Source organism: Rutilus rutilus (genome assembly GCF_951802725.1).
Source record: "Rutilus rutilus genome assembly, chromosome: 12".
Taxonomy (NCBI): domain Eukaryota; kingdom Metazoa; phylum Chordata; class Actinopteri; order Cypriniformes; family Leuciscidae; genus Rutilus; species Rutilus rutilus.
In genome coordinates, this window is record NC_140217.1 from 23384176 (window position 1) to 23407153 (window position 22978).

Below are 22978 nucleotides of genomic sequence, written 5' to 3' on the forward strand. Positions count from 1 at the left end.
TTATAATCGACCAAATCTATAGCTAATGTGTTTTGCCTTTGTAGCCAATAGACATCACATCTATAGACCTATTATTATTTTTTTAAATCATTATTCTTATTAGGATTCCAATTTAGAAAATTGTTTTGTGGCTGTATATTATTATTTTTATTCTCTTTTTTTTGTCTGACATAAGTTGTAAAGGAGGTCAAAGTGCTGCTTTTTTTCACATTGATGAAATCGTTTTCTCTGGGTCTGAGTCTGTGTTTTCCTGTTCATTTATTGTTAGTCCGTTCAGTTGTCGTATAAGTTATGTATGTTCTTGTTATGTATGTTCATATAATATTTTTAATCTTGCAGTTCAAATTACAATCCGGCCTCTAGTTCATAAACGCCAGAGGAGAACTGGCCCCCGACTGAGCCTGGGTTCTCCCAAGGGTTTTTTTTCTCCATTGGGTCACTTGATGGAGTTTTTCGGTTCCTTGCCACTGTTGCCTTTGGCTTGCTCAGTTGGGGATATTTTGGGGATATTTAATTTGATTTTATCAATCAATAAATTCCACTAGAAACAAACCTTGTTGTATTATTTTAATTTAATACTGTGAAGCTGCTTTGATACAATCTGTATTGTGAAAAGCGCTATACAAATATACTTGACTTGTTTCAAATATTCTGTTAGCTGTCAAATTGACACCTTGCATTATTGTAAAAAAAGAAGAAAAAAAAAAGAAAAGAAATTGTGGTAGCTTCCTCTTTGTCCCTGTAGGGGGCAGTATTGTACAAAAATATTGCCCCAAGCCAAAATAAATATATTTATTTAGGGATCAGAGTAATTGTTGATTTGCAAATGCGATTCTGTTTATGTCTATGAAGATCAGCTATCCTATCTGTATTTTGATTATTAAAGAATAAACACGATCATGGGAGGTCATGTGACAGGCATGCAGGAGCATGTACAGTATGGGTTCCGCAGAAAACATAAGCATTATTCCTCAGAGGTGTGGTGTGTTAAAATTTACTGATGATTACTAGTCTCCACAGTGTCTTATTTTTCACTGGAAATGAAATGTAAACTGCTTATTGTTGCATGGTATGTTTTAAGTGTTACATAAATGTGAGCAATGTAGCCTACGGCCTCCGTCTGTCTGTCTGCGATTGTTTTAATCTGATAAACTGTCAAAAGCTATTTAGAATTAGTTGTGAAGATAGGTTATTTTAGTTTTAAATTGGGATACAGAGGAAACCTCAAATGTGGTCAGGAAAAAAGGAACTGTATCACTGTCTGTCAGTGAGATAAACTTCAACTTTCTATATGTTCCTGTGTTGAACAGAACTTTTTGTTCTTTTTTGCCCCTGCTTTTGAGGAAGTTCACTGGTGCCTCAGTAAGCTTTTTATTATACTCCATTATTAAATCAGTTATTCAACATTTGAAGGAAACTCGATGTGTTTTGCATATTGCTGCTTACTTGTCAAACATGTCAAAGCAGATCTTATTTAATGTGTGTGCATGTTTCTTTGGGAAAGCCGATGATTCAGCTGAATGGGTGGCTCCAATGATTTGGAACTGACAAGTTTAGGGCAAAAACAGTCAAGACTTGGAAAACAACTCTATGGTGGGTGGGACTATAACTTGAACCCTTTTTTGTTCAACAACTATGTAGCACATTAAAATAACTTTTACAAACATTATGTGCTCAAAACTGATCTTGTTAGATTAAAAGGGAGTACAGTGAGTCGAAAATTATGGTTTTATTACAGTAAAAGAGTAGTAACCATGTTTTTGGGGGAAAATTGATTGTATAACCACAGTTTTACTACAAATACCATGGTTTAACTATGGTTAGTGTAGCAAAATGGTTAATTTGTGGCTACCATGGTTTAATTACAATGCTTTATTTGAAGTAAAACTATTAATGGCTGACAAAAAAAAAAAAAAAAAAACCTTGACTGAGCATGAGTATTGATTGTAGTCTGTTATTGTGTATTAAATTATAGTTTGGTTAGTCATATTTTTGGGATATGGGATACCAACATAAAGGGTTAGTAGGCTATGGAAGAAATTGTTAAGGATGTTGATGGGATTCTGTGGGTCAACAAATACAAATAGGTTCAAGACAGATACAGAACAATTTAACCAAATTTAAGCTATTTTGCTGGTCTTAGCTCACATTTGGCTAAGTTGGTATTCAGATGGTCTAGCTGGGTGGGCAGTTGAAAAAAGTTCAAAACCCCTCGAAAACCACCAGCCCGACCAGGCAAGATAATACCAACCAGCAGCAGGTTTAATATGTATTGACTGAGACTACAAACAGATAGCCTAACATTTGTCACAATGCAGGACCATTTAAAATATATTAGTAAAGACAAAAGGTGATTAAACATGAAGAAAAAATATGAAGACATTGTGACCCCTATAGCCTACATTAGGCATTTTATCCAAAAATTTTGTTAATTAGTCCATGAACACACTTACCCAGACAGACAGATAGGTAGATAGATAGATAGATAGATAGATAGATAGATAGATAGATAGAGTGTAAATAATTTGAAGCATTTTGGCATAAGGCTCCATGAAAAATAAAATGTGGTGAAAAAAAGAAAGGGTCTAAATACTTTGTATAATAGAACATTTATTTGTTATCTTTGTTCCTTGATTTATCACATTTTAGCTCTGTAAAAGAGGGGCGGACCATCAAAACCATAACAGTGCTGGACTGGTTATCTTATCTCCGCCTTAACGGACTTCGGAGAGCTTTTCCATAGAAGGAGACAGACTTGATGTGTGCAGTCCATCCATACAGACCGAAGACAGGCGACATTCTGCCGCTGACAGATTCCCCTCGCTCGCGGGCTGCTGTGGAGAGAACAATACCCGAGCTTTTATTAAAAATGCCGATATTTAAGACTCTGAGGATTTATTGACTTACGAGAAATAGCAAGGGTAATCGATATCTGGTTTTCTGCTCTTTTTGGCCGCTTTTTCAGGTTCATGTCCATTCCAAGAGAAGGTGCGACCGAGTCTTTCTATTAGCTAATATAGGGAAAAAACACGCGAGTTTTCATCTTTATCCAGATCGTGTACGGCGTCATCCGACTTTGGAAAGAGAGGAGGGTGGAGAAGAAACACTTCCATACACGGTGAGAAAGGTGGAGGTTTGTTGTCAGCTGATTGTAATTCTCCACTCATGAAGGGCATGGAGATGTTGCGCCGCTCCTCAGTGTTCGCGGCTGAAGTCATGGAGGTGTTTGATCGTTCTCCCACGGATAAGGAGTTAGTGTCTCAGTCTAAAGTGTTATGCAGGGATTACATTCACTCCAGACTCCACCGGGCTGGAATAGGATGGTCGAAACCAGAGCACGGATCCGGAACACTGGCTGAGGTGTCTTCAGTCCTGCTGTGGTTGGGTAGGACATCTGACGTTTCACGCTAGACTATTAATGTTTATGGAGACTGCCATGGGGTTACATGTACTGTACTGTAGCCTACATATTTGGATGCTATACACCCCTTACGAAAATTAACCATGGTTTTACTACAAATAAAACCAAAAAACATGGTTATTGTAGTTAAACCACGGTAACCACAAATTAACCATGGTTTTGCTACATAAGCATAGTTAAATCATGGTATTTGTAGTAAACCTGTGGTTATACAAATGGTGGTTAAAAAAACATGGTTACTACACTTTTACTACAATAAAACCATGGTTCATTTTCGTAAGGGATATACCACACATACTAGGCCATACTGAAGTGTGAATATTTTTTATATTATGGTGCTAAATGGTCACACACACATATATATATATATATATATATATATATATATATATATATATATATATATATATATCATATATCAATATATATATATATATATATATATATATATATATATATATATATCAATAACATCCGTACATGATGTACGGATGTTATTGAGTTAAAAGTGCAGAGAACTTCCTGCCAATTTTCATTCTTTCTTAATCTGTGCTTGTCTGGTTCATAAGAAAATAAATGGAAAATGGACCATCCATAATTGTTCTATGAACTTTCAGAAATGAAAATAAACACGTGTTTCTCAGCTTCCTCAAAGCCTAACGAAACCATACAATTGATTGCGTAATATTTTACAACACTCTTACAAGGTTCGTCTGTGTCTCACCCATTGAAAAGTACTTTGCCTTTTGTACCATGTTAAATGTGTGTTTCATCCTTTTATGTCGTTGGACATTCTGAGCTCTTTCACAAGATTGAATGTCATGCCTATCAATAACATTTAATCTCACATCATTTTGTTGATCAGACACACTATAAGTAGCCTACCTTAAACATAACACATGGCTTTCATCTGAGTTACTCTTAACTGTCATTGTTCTGCAAGAACCCGTTTTCTCCTAGGAAAAGCACAAGAATTTTAATTTGAGACAACTGTGTGACTGGGGGAGCTGCTTTTTATGGACAAGGCATGCAAACATGCAGATCATTATCACACAAGGCAGATTGAGGGTTCCCCACCCACACTTAACCAGGTTAACCCTGTATTGTCCTGAAAAAGGTCCTTCACACTTACATTAAGACGGATGATTCATGTGGGGTGAGACACTCTTCCAAATAAAAGTCGCAAAAGGGGGGTTTCACAGTGATTCCGTAGTAGAAGAACTATGTTAAGTTTTCTTTTCTTAGCGTGAAGAACATAAAAAAAAAAAATCTAAAGAACATTTTCCCACTATAAATTATTTTGTGCAATTGAAAGGTTCCATTGATTTTCTTTAAGAAACCATCAATTCCAATAAAGAGTGCAGCTGAGCATAGCTAAAGACTTATTTAACAGACAATTTCATCATCAGGACATCCTTCCGTTAGCCTGCTTATATGACAGAATGACGATAGTAGCAGGTTTTAAGGTTAGGTTGCAGTTCTTTTACACTGTCATTGTCAAGCTTCTCCAAATTAGTGATTTTATTCTGTAAGACTCGAGACCTTTTCATCCCTATAGTTTGAGCCAAGGAAAGAAAACACATTTGTCTCTCTGTCTTCTAGGAGACGAGCTGGAGTACCTGCGACCCAACGTATACCGCAACGTAGCACGGCAGCTCAACATCACGATCGCCTCTGAGAGTATAGTCTCTGATGCCTTTTTGGCCGTCGCTGCAGAAATCTTCTCTACAGGTTGGTCAGTGTCCTCCTTGCTTGATACATTTAGTTTGGAAAACAGTTTATTGTCTGCAGATAAACTAATCGGTGCATCTGGTTCCAGAGATGTCCATTCTATCAGTTAAACATTAGCAAATACACTAAAAACAGTTTAAATGAATCTGAAAACCAATGAAACCTGGCTTATATGATATACCTATGTTTTGTTTTTTATATCTATATCAATTTTATACAAGTTTATATTTTTTTCAGACCCTTAAATCGATAGTTCACCCAAAAATCAAACAAACAACAACAACAACAACAACAAAACATTGAGACATTTCTTCTTTTATGTTCCACAGAAGAAAATCGTAAAGGTTTACAACGTGAGGGTGAGTAAATGATGACATGTTAAAAAAAAAAAAAATTTTGGGTGAACTATCCCTTTAAGTGACTTTACACGTGAGGGTAAAACTGGATCCATTCTGACATTTATATACACAGAGAAGCGGTGCTGGACTCGACCCTGAGAGCACCATAAAATGTGGGTTTTTCTTTAAAGTAAACAGTGTCCGGGCACCATGGAAGTAATCAATCCTTTTCCTGCGTATACTGTACTTTGCTCATATTTAGTGCAAACCCTTGAGATTCAGTTTTTTTTTTCAAATGACTCAACCATTTAGTTCAAATGGTCAACCCTTATTTGATCTCCAAGATTTAGTGTAGTAAATCATGGTCTTTTTTTTTTCTTTTTTTTCAACAATGGCAGCTTTTAAGATGTGCCGTAACTTGTTCGCCTCATTTCTTCAGGGAAACATTCTTTGCATTCTAATTATCAATACATAATTGCTTGTGTTAGTCCAGGTACATCAAAGATTCCTCACTAAGCACAAAGCACTACACCCGGTGACACCCTTGCACCTCTTGTTGTTACACATACCTGTCCTCAAGCAGTGTAGCTGAGTTTGTGTGGTCATTGGTGTTCACTTTATTTATTTTTAACCCTGCGAGTGGCCTTTGATTCTTTTGTAGAGTTCTATATGACTGACAATTATTGTGCGTTTTTACATTTTAAGAGATAAATGTAATATTTTCACACGATGCTTGATATATTTTAATTTAATTTCTTTTCAGTATTTTATATATTTTCCTTTGCTTTTGTTTTATTCTTGAGGCATTTCAATCATTTCTGCTTTTTCAATCATTCAGCTTTACTCTGACACTTTCTAAGACTGTTTAAAATAAACAATGGTGCAATTTCCAACATAATATTTTAACTAAACAATATTATGCATAAAACAATGTTATACATAGCATTTTAAAAAGAAAAGATGTGTATTTTTCTTTTGTGGTTTTCATAATTCATGCTGGAGAAGTGTTTTTTTTTATTTTTTTTTATGCATTGGTGTATTAAAATCTACTTAAATAAATAAAAATTCTAAATAAAACAGGAGACCAATAACTGATTCTGTCAGGAGGAAGCATTTTAGCAGATCTTTTATCCTCAACTTAATCAAAATCAATAAAGCCATTAACAAGATTAGGTTCCTTGAAGTAGGCCTACATTTTCTCCAGAATAGGAAAGTGCTAAATAAGGTGTGTGAGCAGAGTTGTGTCATGTGTTGAGTTTGTTTTTTGATCTGTTTCCCTATATTGTTGATATTTGAGTTGATCTTCTAGTCTGTAAATTAGTTCAGGTCTCCATTCTCTCCCTGTTTGTTTCTGTGGTTGCAGATTGATTTGAGTCCTCAAAGTTTCTGTTAGTCCCTTGTCTTGCTTTGTTTTATGTTATTGTGTTCGTGGTTAAGTTTTTCTGTGGTTTATTGTTTGGAATTTGTGGATTAAAGACTATTTCAGTGTTTACATCGTCTTGTGCTTTCATCTCAGCCACCAACCGTGACAATTTATCACGAGTGGGATTGTTGATTCATTCGTTCATTCAAAGATATTTTCAGTTGTTTTATTAAATGGGGTCAGAGGTCAGCGTGGTGATTGTTAGAATCTGCAACGCCTGCATAATTCCTTAGATACATAGTCACAACATAGAGGCAAGTTTCTAATTAAATGCGGGAAAATCCAGTTTAGTCTTTTTTTTGGCAGTGATACTCCTTCTACACTTTATATATAAGTGCGTATTATAAAGTGCGTATCATATGCACGTGAAAACATGCATATATTCACGCAAAAAAACATGAATATGTTTACATATTCATGTTCAAAATGTCACAAAAAAACATTTTTTGCCGTATAAATGGCACGAGAAATCAAATTTGTGCTATAAACACGCACTTTCATGAGATCGTGTTGAAATTATCAGTATTAGCAATATTTCGAGTGTCATTGTGCATATAGGAATAATTGACTCCGGGTTGGAGTTATTTTTTAATTATTTATTTTTATTTCTTTTATTAATTACTTTTCAATCATTTAGAGTCATTTATTCTGCTTATAGCCTACTATGGTTACGACACTTCAAAACATTGTTCAGATCATGTATTTCAAGATATTTGTCATGTGTAAGTTCTTAAAACGCAAATTTCTTACGCATCTAATCCCTAATTCAGTAATTTTAGAGCTAGATACGGAGGCTTTAGCCATTGATAGCAGACTAATGCTTAAGTTTCATGTAGCTTTTAAGTTGTTCAACTATTTTACTGACAAAATCGTCAGAGCAACACACGACTATGTGTGTTTGTACTGTATGTGTGTGCATTTGAGTGGAATGAAGGCGGGATACACTGTAAAAAGTGAACAGTTGGATCAACTTAAAAAAATTACTTCACTTGGTAACACCTAAAGAAATTAAGTTTTCTCAACTTAAATTATCACGTTTTTCCACGATAAAATGTGATAATTTAAGTTGAGAAAACTTAATTTCTACCAATTGAAGTAATTTTATCCAACTGTTCACTTTTTACAGTATGCACTTTCCGTACATAATAAAAACTTAATTTTGTGGTAAAAAACATGGACGTCATAATTTCTCGTTTTTATCCTATTGTTTACTATATTAATTTGCTTGGTCAGGGTCGTTGTGGGTTTTGGTTCTTTTGTTGTTGTAGGAGGAACTTTGAAATAACTGAAATCATGTGGCGAAGTGATATGGAATTGTAATGCGGTCAAGACCTGCCTGGAACTACTTTAGCCGCACACCTTAGAACGTTCGTCAACCAATCAGGTTCAAGCATTCAACAGCCCTGAAGTATAAATTGAACTAATACATTGTCTTCATTTGATTAATGCATGTCTTCATTTGAAACAGCATGTTGTAAACTAAAATATTCCGTCGGAACTGTGAACTCAACATGTCAACGTTCTTACAAGAGTCAGGGGGAGGAAATTGTGGTGTTTTCTGTTTATCTTGAACTTCAAACCAGCTTTTATCTCTTTTATTCCTCAATATGGTTTCCTTTGGCCTTTGTGTTTCCTGCCTTTGCTAGACTCCGATTAGGTTCCTGCCTGGGTTGATATGTTTATGTCTGGCCATTTGATGTTCCCAGGCGGGGTTTTGCAGCTTTATTATGTTTTGTTTAATTCCAGGCTGAAATGTTTGAAGGTTAGAGTAGTGTCCGTTTTATCATTTTAGTTATCAGGATGCCTACTTGTTTGATGAAATGTAATAGTACAGATAGCCTTTTATTTAAATTCAGACCTGTGACCATAACGTATTTACTGTATGATGGGGAAAAGCAAAGAGTCTATACCTTTCAAACTACTGTTGTATTTCATGGTTATTATTATACATTTAAAAATGTGTCTCTTTATATACTTAAAAATGTATAATTTATCAAGCTTACAAATGCTTATTACATTTAAGGCATGTTGATATCATTTATAGGTTACGGTCACAAATGAAACAAATGAATTTGCTCTGCTGAAAAAAAAAAGTCCTTGTGTCTTTCTGGCTGACACACCAGCTGACAGCTTGCCTGGCTGCCAATACAGTTATACAACAATACTCCACCCCTTTTTACAGTATCATAATGTTCTGTTAGAAATGGGGGTAAGGAATTATGTGTTTTAATGACTCACATGGTTGATTTTCAGTCCCACTATATATTAATTGTCATTGTTAATCATTAAAATTACATTTCTTTAAATGAATCATTTGATACAAAGCACTTATTTAGTTCTTACATGTTCTTACATTGTACTTATATTTCATAATTCATTTCTCTAATTACATCTATAATTACACTGTTAACCCTTCCCTTATCTTACCTACCCATACCACCAAACCTGTCCCTGGCCTGACCTTACCCATATCCGACCTCAATAGCAGCAAAAGTGTTTTGTACATAACAATTCAAGTTTTATGTAAGTACAAAGTAATTAGAGACCTAATATGAAGTATGACCTGACTTTCATACACACTTCCACCAGCACACACAAATATAAGCTGTCATTGGTATGAATGAAAGTATGTTGAGAAGGACAGACTTTGTTTGATTATACTTATGTCAATCTCTTATGTTTCTCTATGTACAGGTGTAACATGGGGGAAGATTGTGTCTCTGTATGCAGTGGCCGGAGCTCTTGCTGTGGACTGTGTTCGGCACGGGCATCCAGCAATGGTGCACACCATTGTCGACTGCATGGGCGAGTTTGTTCGCAAGAGCCTTGTGTCGTGGTTAAAGAGGAGAGGAGGCTGGGTAAGAAATAAATCTATTAATTTAGTACAATTAATTCGAATATTTATGCATTTAATCATCCCTTCACCCGGCCCAAACATACATAATACTTGATTCTGATTGGTCATTCGCTGTGGCATTCAGCAGGCAATTGCCTAATATTCGCTGTCGTCCATCATATGTGGCTCATGTTGATCAGACCGCTCATTTGGGTAACTGAAACTCTCTCTGTTTTCTCGTATCATGCCGTCGACTCGCTCTCTCATTTCATACAAGCGCAACCGGTGTTACCTTGCATCTCAGTTATCGAATGTAGTGAAAATGGGACCAATTTCTAGCCTGACTGTTTTGTACGTTGTAATAAACTTTTTTTATGTTGTTGTGGACTATTTTTTAAAGCAGAAGCAACAGCTTATTTTATATACATACCTAGTTATTTTATATATCATATAACTAGTAGTTAAGGATGATTTGGATGAATTTACAGATCAAATTCTACTTTCAAAACAACATAGGATTCCATTGTGAGAGTTTAGCGCGACGGAAGTGTTTTTTTGCTAGTTTCAGTTCGACGCAGTTATCATTTTCATGTCCTGCGCCACGTTATTTAACCCTAAAACTGGCAATGTGATCTGGGTGTAACATAGTTTTTTTCGTCTTTTTTGGGGCGTAAGAATGATTTTTTCATCAAATCCTTTTATCATTTATCACAGCCTGGTCTGTCTTGAGTATGCTGGTCACATGATTTGTTTAAAAAAAATTGTGATTAATTAGTCAGCCTGACCTAAATCCAACATGGCTGCCAGTGGTGCAGGACATTCAGATTTTGAGATGAGTAAATATATATTAAACTTACTTTTCTTTTGAAAAAATAATACTAACACTGCTAACATTAATTATGAACATTGTCTTAAGGTGCTGAAAAAGAAAATTTATAAAAATGTTGTTCATGTTGTTATTTAGCACGTTTTTAAATATATGTTACACCTGAGTCACATTGCCACATTTGGGTATAAAAAAGGGATTAACTTTGTATTCATTTTTGTAACAATCTTTGTATTCTGAGTTTTTTTTTTTTTTTACAAAGTATAAAATTTACAGGTTAAACTGATACAGCCTGTCTGTCTTGAGTATGCTGGTCACATGATTTGCTTCAAGTTATCTGTGATCAATTAGTCAGCCTGACCTAAATCCAACATTTTTTACCATTTTACCAAATTTATTTTACCATTTTTATGGTAACGCAAGGTCCGATTTCAAAACGGGTTTCACAGGCTGAATCTTGAGTTTGTACGCTTTCCAATGATATATAATATGTCAACATTATATGAGTTGAAGTATAGGATATAATTGTTTTAAACAGGCAATGGCAGTTACAGTTATAGATTTGGTCCTTTTTTTATACCCTAAACAGGCAATGTGATCTGGGAGTCACAACTCATAAAATCCAAAATACATAACATTTTTCAAAAATTCTTTTGGATATGATTTACTTAAGTCCAGATGATATAAAAATGACATGAAATTATTTGTTGCTTATCATTTTCTACTCTTGCCTGTTTAAGGGTTAAATAGCAAATGCATTTGCGCCCGTTTGTGCGCCCATGGGCGTGTTGGTCTGAAAACGAGGTGTGTTCTGGCACATTGTTGGCGCGTTGCTATTTTGAGGCAACAGCAATAGACTGCGCCATTGACCAACTGAAACCTGGTGTAAAGTCAATGGTGCAATATATATATATACTCCACTGGGAATGGGAGATAAGACTCTGATTGGTTTAACGCACGTGAATCCCAAAACACACCCATTACTCGTTATGAGAATAGGGACAACCCTTTTAGACCATTTTTTCCCGTCGTTAAACTAGCAAAAGTGGATTGGGACACGCCCTATAAGTGAACTTGCGCCCTGCGCTTTAGACCATGTGCTTAGAGCGTTAAAATAGGGCCCAAAAAGTCATACGTGTTTGGAACAACATGAAGGTGAGTAAATGATGATAGAGTTATCATTTTTGCCCACTCTTTTCAGAGTTAATAAAAGTAGCATTGTGCTGTCTGTTTATATAACCAAGCTAAGGCCCAGAAAGAGCGCAGACTGCTGCTTTTCCATTATTTGTTCAGTGTGGAGACAGAATGTGCAGGGTTCATGCAGCTTTTGGGGGGAAATCTGATCAATCTCTCTGAAGACCAGCACAGTTCAGCGAACCTGTTGAATGAGGAGCTGTGCTGGTATGTGCGTCTGCTTTGGCAGGGCATGTCTGTGGTGTCTGTTCTCATTAGACTGTCTCTGTTCAGGCAGATTCGACATGGCACTGTGCCAGAGTCATAACTGCCTGCACTTACAGTAGGTCCATATGCAGCTCTTACATCTGCTTTTGACTTTTAGATCAAACCATTAGATATTAGATATAGATATTAACCTCCTAATACCCAGCAAAAAAAATCCATATTTATTTATTTGGCAAAATGCTATACCCATCGTGGCATGTACTCTACTAGACCCCTGAAGAAGGTGTTCTGTGGTATCTGGCATCAAGACGTTAGCAGGAGATCCTTCAAGTCCTGTAGGTTTGTTGGTGGAGCCACTGTGAATTGAACTTGTTGGTCACAGATGTTAATTTTGTTTGAGATTGGGGAATTTGGAGGCAATTGCAACACCTTGAACTCTTCATTGTTCCTCAAACCATTCCTGAACTATGTGTGCAGTGTGGTAGGCCGCATTCTCCTGCTAAAAGAGACCACATCCACCAGGCAACACTATCGTCATGAAGGGGTGTATCTGGTCTGCAACAATGTTTAGTTTAGTATGTGGCACGTGTCAAATTTACGTCCATATGAATGGCCGGACCCTGGGTTTTCCAGAAGAACATTGCCCAGAGCATCACACTTCCTCCACCGTTTTGTCATCATCCCACAGTGCATCCTGGTTCCATCACTTCCCCAGGCAAGCGGAGCACACGTACACGGCCGTCCACGTGACCTTCTTTCCCCTGCTCCAAGGTCCAGTTCCGACACTCATGTGGCCATTGTAGGCCCATAACCATCATTAAAATTTTGTGCGACTTGTGCCACAGTAGACCTTCTGTTGGCTCGGACCATACGGCATAGCCTTTGTTGCCCTCGTGCATCAATGAGCTTTTGGCGCCCACAAGATCCCGGGCCCTATGCATAGGCAGTCCTGATGGGCCCCCATGTTCCTCAACCATTTTTTTTTTTGTATATATAACACCCAACGTAGGGTATAAAATTGCTAATTATTCCTAATTTTAGATATTATAGCCTATTAATTTAAAATTAAACAGGTTTCAATTTAGGCTATTATAATGGTGTGTTGTATGCAAACAGCATTGTTAGTGTACAGTTTATTTATTTAGCCTTTACCTGTCATGATAGAAACACGGAAGCAAATGCAAGTAACTCTTTTCTCTTTATTGTAAACAAGTTGATGATAGATAATGTCCAGGGCGAAACAGGATAGTGGCGCAGGGACTTCGATGGTCAGATGTGCCGTGATGAAGGGTGATGACGTGACGTGACAATTCCAGGGTGAACATCCACGGGGACACGAACAGGAACGAGGAGACACCGAGACTGGAACAAGACGAGATCACACACCGGGAACCACATACAACGATCTGACAAAGGAGACGAGAATTGAGTGAGCATATATAGGTGCTGAGATGAGCTGCAGCTGGTGACGGAGTGATGAACTTGATTGTTGATGAGTGCTGATCAGCCGACACGCCCACACAATCAGCACGCAACATACAACAACAGAAACACGAGACAAGAAAGAGGCATAGGATTTATGAACCGTGACAGTACCCCCTCCCCTAGGAACGCCTCCTGGCGTTCCCAGGCTCCCTTACCTGCCGATTGTAATCATCGATAAGGGAGTGATCCAGGATGTCTCTAGCCGGTACCCAACTCCTCTCCTCCGGACCGTAACCTTCCCAGTCCACCAAGTACTGAAATCCGCGTCCCCTCCGCCTTGAGTCCAGAACACGACTGACCGAATAAGTAGGTTCCCCATCTACGAGTCGCGGCGGGGGGGGAACCGGGACTGGCGGATTAATACGAGCAAAAAAAACGGGCTTAATTTTGGACACATGAAAGACGGGATGAATCCTCCTGTACACTGGGGGAAGATTGAGGCGGACTGTCACCGGACTAATGATTTTAGTGACAGAGAATGGGCCAATAAATTTAGGAGCAAGCTTATTAGAAACGGAGCGGAGAGGAATGTCCTTGGTAGAAAGCCACACTTTAGAACCGACGACATACACGGGAGGCTTACGCCGGTGGCGATCGGCTTTGGCCTTAGTGCGCGCCCCCACTTGGAGTAGAGTCTCACGGGCTCTAGTCCAAGTGCGGCGACACCTCTGGACGAAGGCGTGGGCAGAGGGGATCGCGACTTCGGATTCCAGACTAGGAAAAATAGGTGGCTGGTACCCTAAACTACATTCAAACGGTGATAGGCCCGTGGATGACACTGGCAACGTGTTGTGGGCGTACTCCACCATAGACAGTTGCTGACTCCAAGAGGAAGGATTCTTGGACACTAAACATCGCAACGTTCTCTCCAAATCCTGGTTGGCTCGCTCAGTTTGGCCATTGCTCTGGGGATGAAACCCAGAGGACAGACTGACAGTCGCACCCAGACATTTACAAAACTCTCGCCAAAATTTGGACACAAATTGGGGTCCTCTGTCAGAAACCACGTCTATCGGGAGGCCATGTAGCCGAAAGACGTGATTAACGACAATCAACGCTGTCTCCTTGGCTGAGGGTAATTTGGGCAAGGGAATGAAATGGGCCGCCTTCGAGAACCGGTCCACCATGGTCAAAACTACCGTGTGACCCTGGGAGGGTGGGAGGGCGGTGACAAAATCTAGAGCGATATGGGACCAGGGTCTCGAAGGCACCGGCAGCGGTTGAAGTAACCCATCTGGAGGGCGATTGGAAGTCTTACCTGTGGCACAAACTGAGCAAGCCAAGACAAAATTGTGAACGTCACGAGCCATGAGAGGCCACCAGAATCGTTGCTTGACCAAAAATTTAGTGCGATTAACTCCTGGATGGCAAGCCACATTGGAACAATGTCCCCACTGAATCACGCTGGACCGTAAACCCTCAGGCACAAATAAACGATTCGGTGGACAACGAGTCGGAGGCGTTACCCCTTCTAAGGCCTTCTTGACCTTCGATTCGATCTCCCATGTGAGTGTAGAGACGAATAGAGACTCTGGTAAAATGCACTCGGGAGTAGACGGGCGTTCGGAACGGTCAAAAATACGCGATAAAGAATCGGGTTTGATGTTTTTGGAACCCGGGCGGTACGAGAGAGTAAAATCAAAACGACCGAAAAAAAGAGCCCACCGAGCCTGCCTGGAGTTTAGTCTTTTAGCTGTCCGAATATATTCCAAGTTCTTGTGATCGGTCCAGACGATAAAAGGTACCCCCGACCCTTCTAACCAGTGGCGCCATTCCTCCAATGCTAACTTGACTGCCAATAACTCTCTGTTGCCAATGTCATAATTGCGCTCCGCAGGGGATAAACGATGAGACAAAAACGCGCAAGGATGCATCTTATCGTCTGAGGAAGAACGCTGGGATAACACTGCACCTACCCCCACCTCTGACGCATCGACCTCCACCACGAACTGACGTGATGGATCAGGGGTTATCAGAATGGGGGCTGAAACGAAGCAACCCTTTAGTTTGGCAAACGCAGCCTCGGCTGCGTCTGACCACCTGAACGTCGTTCTGGGGGAGGTCAAGGCGGTCAGAGGTGCGGCTAGTTGGCTGAAATTGCGAATGAAACGCCGGTAGAAATTGGCGAACCCCAGAAACCTCTGTAGGGCCTTACGGGAATCTGGACTTGGCCATTCTACCACAGCCTTAATCTTCTCAGGATCCATGCGCATTCCCTCAACCGACACGATGTAACCTAAGAAAGGAACAGACTGTGCATGAAAATCGCATTTCTCCGCCTTGACAAAAAGCCCATTCTCTAGCAATCTCTGGAGCACTTGTCGGACGTGTTGCACATGTTCCTGGAGAGACGAAGAAAAAATCAATATGTCATCCAGGTAGACATATATGAACTGATCGACCATGTCTCGCAACACGTCGTTGACAAGTGCTTGGAAGACCGCTGGGGAGTTGGACAGCCCGAAGGGCATGACCAAGTATTCAAAGTGCCCCCTGGGGGTGTTAAAAGCGGTCTTCCATTCATCCCCCTCCCTGATGCGGACCAAATGATAAGCATTACGTAAATCCAATTTTGTGAAGATGGACGCTCCCTGCAACCTCTCGAAGGCTGAAGACATCAACGGCAAAGGATAAGTATTCTTTACCGTGATGCTGTTCAGCCCCCGGTAGTCAATACAAGGTCGCAGAGACCCGTCCTTCTTCCCCACAAAAAAGAACCCCGCCCCCGCTGGAGAAGAGGAAGGACGGATGAACCCTGTTGCTAGAGAATCAGAAATATATTTCTCCATGGCCTCCCTCTCTGGAACAGAGAGTGAATATAACTTGCCCTTGGGCGGAGACGTACCTGGCAGTAAATCTATGGCACAGTCATAGGGACGATGCGGGGGAAGAGAAGCAGCCCGAGACTTACTGAACACCTCCTTCAGGTCCAGGTACTCCGCGGGCACGTTAGATAAATCCACTGCCTCCTCCTGAAACACAGGGACAGAAACAGACGGACAAGCAGACACAAGACAAGACTTATGACAAAAACTGCTCCACGCAGACACAGAATTGGTTAGCCAGTCCACTCTAGGATTGTGACGGGTGAGCCAGGGGTGACCAAGGACGATGGGTGCGAGGGGAGTGTCCAGAATGTAAAAGGAGATGATTTCTGTGTGATTTCCTGAAGTGATGAGAGTGATGTCTTCGGTGATGAGTGAGATGGTGGGAAGTTCCTGGCCGTTAAGAGCGTGTACTGAGATCTTGTGTGTGAGGGGTCTGAGGGGAACTTGGAGTTTGCGTGCAAATGAATGGTCCATGAAATTCCCTTCTGCCCCAGAATCCAGCAGTGCTCGACAGTCGTGAAGGTGAGTTGACCATCTCAGTCTTACCGGAAGGAGAGTAGATGTGGATGAGGACTTCTCGGCGGAGATCCCACCCGATAGTAGCCTCATACTTACTATCGGGCTGGGCCTTTTAACGGGCAGTTATAGGCGAAGTGACCCGTTCCTCCACAGTACATGCAGAGGCCCTGGGATCTCCGCCTCTCCTTCTCCTCCCGGGAAAGCCGGGCTCGACCCACCTGCATGGGCTCGTGATCGCAGACAGGGCTGACCGCGTCCCCGCCTCCGAATCGTTGGCCCTCGAACCCTCCTGTGGGGCCACTGGGCAAAGTGCGTCGATACATTCGTGATAACCGTGCGTCCACTCTTAATGCCAACGCAATCAGGTCGTTGAGAGAAGCTGGCAGGTCCATGGCATAAATCTCCTTCTGGACGCGGTCAGCCAGCCCATGCAGGAACATATCCCACTGCGCCTCCTCGTTCCATCGGCTCTCCGCCGCTAGAGTCCGAAACTCGATGGAGAAGTCTGAAACGGATCTCTCTCCCTGTCGCAAATCGGCCAGCATCCTTGCTGCCTCACGTCCAGCGACGGCCCGGTCGAAAACTCGTTTCATTTCGGCGGAGAGCTCCTGGAACGAGGCACAGCATGGATCTTGATTCTCCCACACCGCTGTTCCCCAGAGTGCCGCCCTCCCAGTCAGCAGCGTCAGCACAAAGGCGACCTTGGTTTGCTCGTTGTTGAATGTTCTGGGCTGAAGAGAGAAGTGCATGGAGCATCGTGTTAAGAAAGCTCGACAGAAGTTGGGTTCACCTGCATAGGACTCAGGAACTGGTAGGCGGGGCTCCGACTGGGAGGGATTCTCTGGTGGTGGTGGGGGAACCGGCGGTGTGGGGGGCGCAGCGGGACCTCGCAGATGTTGAAGCTGTTGGGTGAGCCCGGACACCTGCGCCACTAGAGCCTGAACAGCGCGAGCTGTATCGCTGAGGTTCTTCTCCTGGGAGTCCATTCGAAGTATACTGCTGTTCACGAATTCCTCCAGCGATCTGGTGGAGCTACTCGCTGCTTCCATCGATGGGTCAGATCGTTCTGTCATGATAGAAACACGGAAGCAAATGCAAGTAACTCTTTTCTCTTTATTGTAAACAAGTTGATGATAGATAATGTCCAGGGCGAAACAGGATAGTGGCGCAGGGACTTCGATGGTCAGATGTGCCGTGATGAAGGGTGATGACGTGACGTGACAATTCCAGGGTGAACATCCACGGGGACACGAACAGGAACGAGGAGACACCGAGACTGGAACAAGACGAGATCACACACCGGGAACCACATACAACGATCTGACAAAGGAGACGAGAATTGAGTGAGCATATATAGGTGCTGAGATGAGCTGCAGCTGGTGACGGAGTGATGAACTTGATTGTTGATGAGTGCTGATCAGCCGACACGCCCACACAATCAGCACGCAACATACAACAACAGAAACACGAGACAAGAAAGAGGCATAGGATTTATGAACCGTGACATTACCTCAGATTACATGTATAACCAAATTATCATCTGAAATTATATGTTCTGCTCTTTCAATGGGTTGTCTCAGTTCATTTTTAGCACTAACAATTACGGAGATATTCAAGCAGTTTAGCACTATAGATTTCGTGTTCTAGTTTGTGCTCCCCTTTTTTTGAAAAGAAGTCAGTTACCAATTGTTTCCCCTCATTTTGTTTTCTTTCCTTCTCCTGTCTTTCCTTTCTTTTTTGGTGGCCTGATTTGGCTTTCTCTGAGAAAGACATTTCTACAGCAGACGTTTGCGCTCCACCAGATGCTCAACTAACTAACTAACATAAACAAAATGCGTGCAGATGGACTAAACCATTTGGCGCATTAGCAAGGGGTGGGACCAGTCAGTCCCAGTATTGGAAGTTATTCAGCCAATACACTAACTTTACATTTCATCTGACATTCATTAGGAAATTTAATTAGGAAATGAAAATATCCAGGTAAAATAAAATATATTCCAGACTTTTCAAGGGCCCTGTCTCCCCTTGGGGCCCTAGTAATCAGTACTGGTTTTACCCCCAGTCCGACGCCCCTGGGCGCCCAACACCCTGTCGCCGGTTTGTGGTTTGTCCCTCCTTGGATCACTGTTGGTAAATTCTCACCACTGCTGTGCTGACCGGGAGCAACCAACAAGCCTTGACGTTTCAGAAATACTCTGACCTAGTCGCTTGTCCCTCGGTCAAAATCGCTCAGATCTTTATTCCTGCCCATTCCTCCTGCATCCAACACGTTGTTGATTACTAGAACTGATTGTTTGCTTACCATCTAATCTACCCAGACCTTAATACGTGGCCTTGTCAGGAGATGATCAATGTTATTCGCTCATAATGTTTTGGCTCATCAGTGTACACAGATTATTAATGTGAGTAATAACATGTCGAAAAATATTTTTATGTTGTATTAAGAGATATTTTTTAGGGATATATTTAATAAGAACATAGTTCTAGGATAAGTTTAATGTTTGTTTGTTCTGTTTCATGACTTATTTAGAAAGTGAGAACAAAAAAGAAAACAATCAGGACTAAGGATCAACTTTAAAATTATTTTATGGTCAGTGGTGGATGCCCTTTACTACATGAAAAAATGCTGGTTCAATTTGGGTGAGTGTAATGGTTGCCTCAGGCGAAATCATTCTCAACATTTTTCAATGTGTTCTTCTTGGGAGTGACCTGATTTTTCTTTAACTGCTGTTTTTGTAAGACATGGGCACACCTACAGACTGAACTGAATCTGAAAACAAGGACTTTATCATCAGGAGCACTAAGTGAAAGTATGTGTAAAGCAGAAGCCGGTTAGACTGTATTTTACATTGTTGTTGGTGTGAGTATGTGGGCGCTAGTGTCTACGTGCCATGTTGAGGGTTTTGCTCTGCGGGATTGCCCTGGGAGCTGAATGAAGGGCCACACACACACACACACACACACACACACACACACAGAGATACACAAAAACACCACTGAGTAAGATCTTTTATAATTAAAATTCCTAATTAACGGATGTCCCCATCTCTTAGTGCCTTCATTATCTCAAAAAAAAAAAAAAACAGGAAGATTTTTTTTTTTGGAAGAAATTAATTAATGCAAGGATGCATTACATTGAGCAAAATGAGCTTAAAGTCATTTCAAAATGTTAAAATATAATGTAATATTAAAAATTATATTTCAAACGTTCAATTCATCAAAGAATCCTGAAAAAAGTCAGTTTTCACAAAACCATTACACCATTAAATCGTTCTGCATTGTAAATGTTTAAATCTAACCACTTCATATCTGTGTGCAGACTGCATTGTGACTGATTGATTTTTATTTGAATAAATAAATAAATAACATTGCCCTGTTATATGACCCCCCCATTCATTTGAATGGGAATCCTTAGGTGTTAGTGTGTACATGTGTGTATGCGCATGTGAGTGTGTTCTGCAATGGTGATGTTCTATAGGCTCATGCCTTCATTTGCGTGTGTGTTCGTTCTGGATTGTGCCAGATTTTGTATTATTATTATTTTTATTTTTTTTACAAGTAATAAAAGAAATCCCCATTTTCCCCCATTTCACAAATTTTTTTTTTTTTTTTTTTTACAACCACATAAACTCTTCCAGTATAAAAAACGTTGTGTGTATTCCAAGTTCTAGTGTGACAAAAGTCCTAAGGTCTTGGATCACTCCGATGAACACTCAATTTTTTTTAAATTAAAAGAAAATCAATTTTTGGGTCAAAATGACCCGAAGAGAGCATAAGGGAACTGACCATCCAGCTCAAAACAAACTGAACTTTAATACTCTGAACATGTATTAAGCTAATTTGGAAATTTATAACATTTGGCCAACCCTGTAAAGCTGCATGCTGAAATATATAACGTGTTTAGACTATTGAATGTTGGCTTTGGCTTAAAAGGCACATACTTGAGTGCATACTGAAGTTCCTTTTCCTTTTGTTATTACCAGACGAACTTATTACATAACATACTCCATATTTAAAGGGATAGTTCACTTTGAAATTAATTTTTGATATGTTTTAGCTTACCTCAAGGGCATCCAAGATGTAGGTGTCTTTGTTTCCGCAGTAGTTTCAATTTTGATATTTTTAGGTCAAACCGTTCTTGTCTGTCAGTCATATAATGCAGGTCTATGGTCACTGGCTCAAAACATATGCTATATATATATATATATATTTTATATTTCTATATAGTTCTATTTTTTTATATATATTTCCTGTATTTAATTTATATATCTAAATATTTTCTTTGCTCTCTTACAGGCGGACATCACTAAGTGTGTAGTCAATACAGACCCCAGTTTTCGTTCTCATTGGTTGGTGGCAGCTGCCTGTGCCTGTGGTCACTATCTCAAGGCCGTGGTCTTCTACCTGCTGAGAGAAAAATGAAGAGCAGGATAAACAAGTGACGGACAGCTGAACACTTCAGCAGGGGTTTCTAGTCACTGCTTAAGCCTTTCACTGCTCTTATTAATGTGTTTACACTTGCACAACGTTTGCACTTTGGTAACCCTTTACAATAAGGTCTCGTTCGTTAAATAACTAGTTCAGATGAACTAACTATGAACAATATATTTTTACAGCATTTAAGCTTTGTTAATGTCAGTTGATAAAAATCCAATTGTTTGTTCATGTTAATTCGAGTGCATAAACCAACATGTATTAGTAAATGTAGGCATTAACATTAAGATGAATAAATGCTGTAGAAGTATTGTTCATGTTGACCTTATTGTAAAGTGTCACCCAATTTTGTTTAAAAGGATATTGAGCTCTTAAGATGAACTGCTATCTTTAAAGTTTTGTTATGTGTTTTACCTGGCCTTTTGCACTCTAGGCATTCCTTGCTGTTACCATTTTTTTGTATTGAACCTAATGTTGATATGCAGAATATCTATGGTTCGGGAGAGGAAATTGTGACCTTTGAATTTGTGTGTGAAATAGAATGTTCATGTACTTGGATTAATGCTGCCTAGTCCAACGTTGTCTTATTGTCAAAGTTTCTTGGATTGTTAATACATTTTTCACTGTCTTGAGTGGTTTTGATGCTCTAAATGCAAATTATTAACAATCAAGCTTCAAAATTCCAACTGCAATCCACAATGCAGAGTACAAAAATGACCAGGAGTTAGAATGCATGTAATTGAGATCAATATCAATATTTCCCAAGGAAAAACTTCCAAAGTACTGAATGTAAATGGCTGTAGGAGAGATTTGGGTTGACTAAAAAGATATAACATTTCAGTTCATGCCATATTTCAAGTCTGGACCTGCCAACTATGTCATAGTGTTGTCTCTCTTTTGTTGTAATTTATTTTTGTGTAATATTTTCACCTTACATGTGGTGTTGTTGGTGCCGCTTTGAACAATTTGTGAAATATCATGGAGCCATCACTCTATTAATAACTTAACTTGGTGTCTTAAAATTGTTTTTTTTTTGTTTTGTTCTCGTGTGTAGTTCAGTTTATAACAAATAATTATGTGGAAAACTACACATTGTTTTGTGTATGCTACACTGAATGTATGCTAAATAAAAATATACTTTTTTGTTTTTCCAAAAATCTATTTGCTGTGCTTTTCTTGCGGTAGGAACAGAACAACATAATAATAAAGCCTTTATGCTGATAATTCTACACAACATTAGTGTAATTGGTGGAAGCCGAGTGGGAGGAAGCAGTTTAGATCAGATAGAATAGTTTAGAGATATTGTTACTATGGTGATCACTCTCAACATGTGGTCCTTTACCCAGAATTTGAGAACACAGACATGAATTAAAATAATGGGTCTTACTGATTTACTGCATGAACACAAAGCATATTAATGCAAGTGATTGCATTGTACTCCTACTATTACCAGATATTGGGAGAAATTGAAGACTATGATGGTCTGTGTTCATTAAGATAAATGTTAAAGCAAATTATTCCTAATATGATCCAGATGATTTTGTCTCTAACCACTGAGTAACTGTGTCAACCTGAAAACTTTTTTTTTTACTTCAACTTTCTGCCTAATAATTTCCAATTGCGACGCCTCACTGACACCTAGTGGCTGTAAATGGAACTACAGGCGCTCAATGATTAAAGTTATCACACAGGACAAAGGTGTAAACGATTTAGCTGATATTGTTCTTGATTTTTAG

General features: G+C 39.7%; 1 protein-coding gene across 2 annotated transcripts; it reads left to right on the top strand.

The window, feature by feature from the left end:
- Window positions 1-2602: 2602 nt before the first annotated feature.
- On the top strand, window positions 2603-22394 carry boka (BCL2 family apoptosis regulator BOK a). 2 transcript variants are annotated; one of them, XM_084425599.1, is made up of 5 exons: window positions 2603-3385; window positions 5024-5152; window positions 5482-5511; window positions 9608-9771; window positions 21105-22394. In XM_084425599.1, exons 1-5 carry the CDS (start codon window positions 3166-3168, stop codon window positions 21228-21230), a joined length of 669 nt encoding a protein of 222 aa, XP_084281725.1. In that variant the 5' UTR covers window positions 2603-3165; the 3' UTR covers window positions 21231-22394. The 2 variants fall into 2 exon arrangements, with proteins under 2 accessions (XP_084281725.1, XP_084281726.1); XM_084425600.1 differs by lacking the exon at window positions 5482-5511.
- The last annotated feature ends 584 nt before the right edge of the window (window positions 22395-22978 follow it).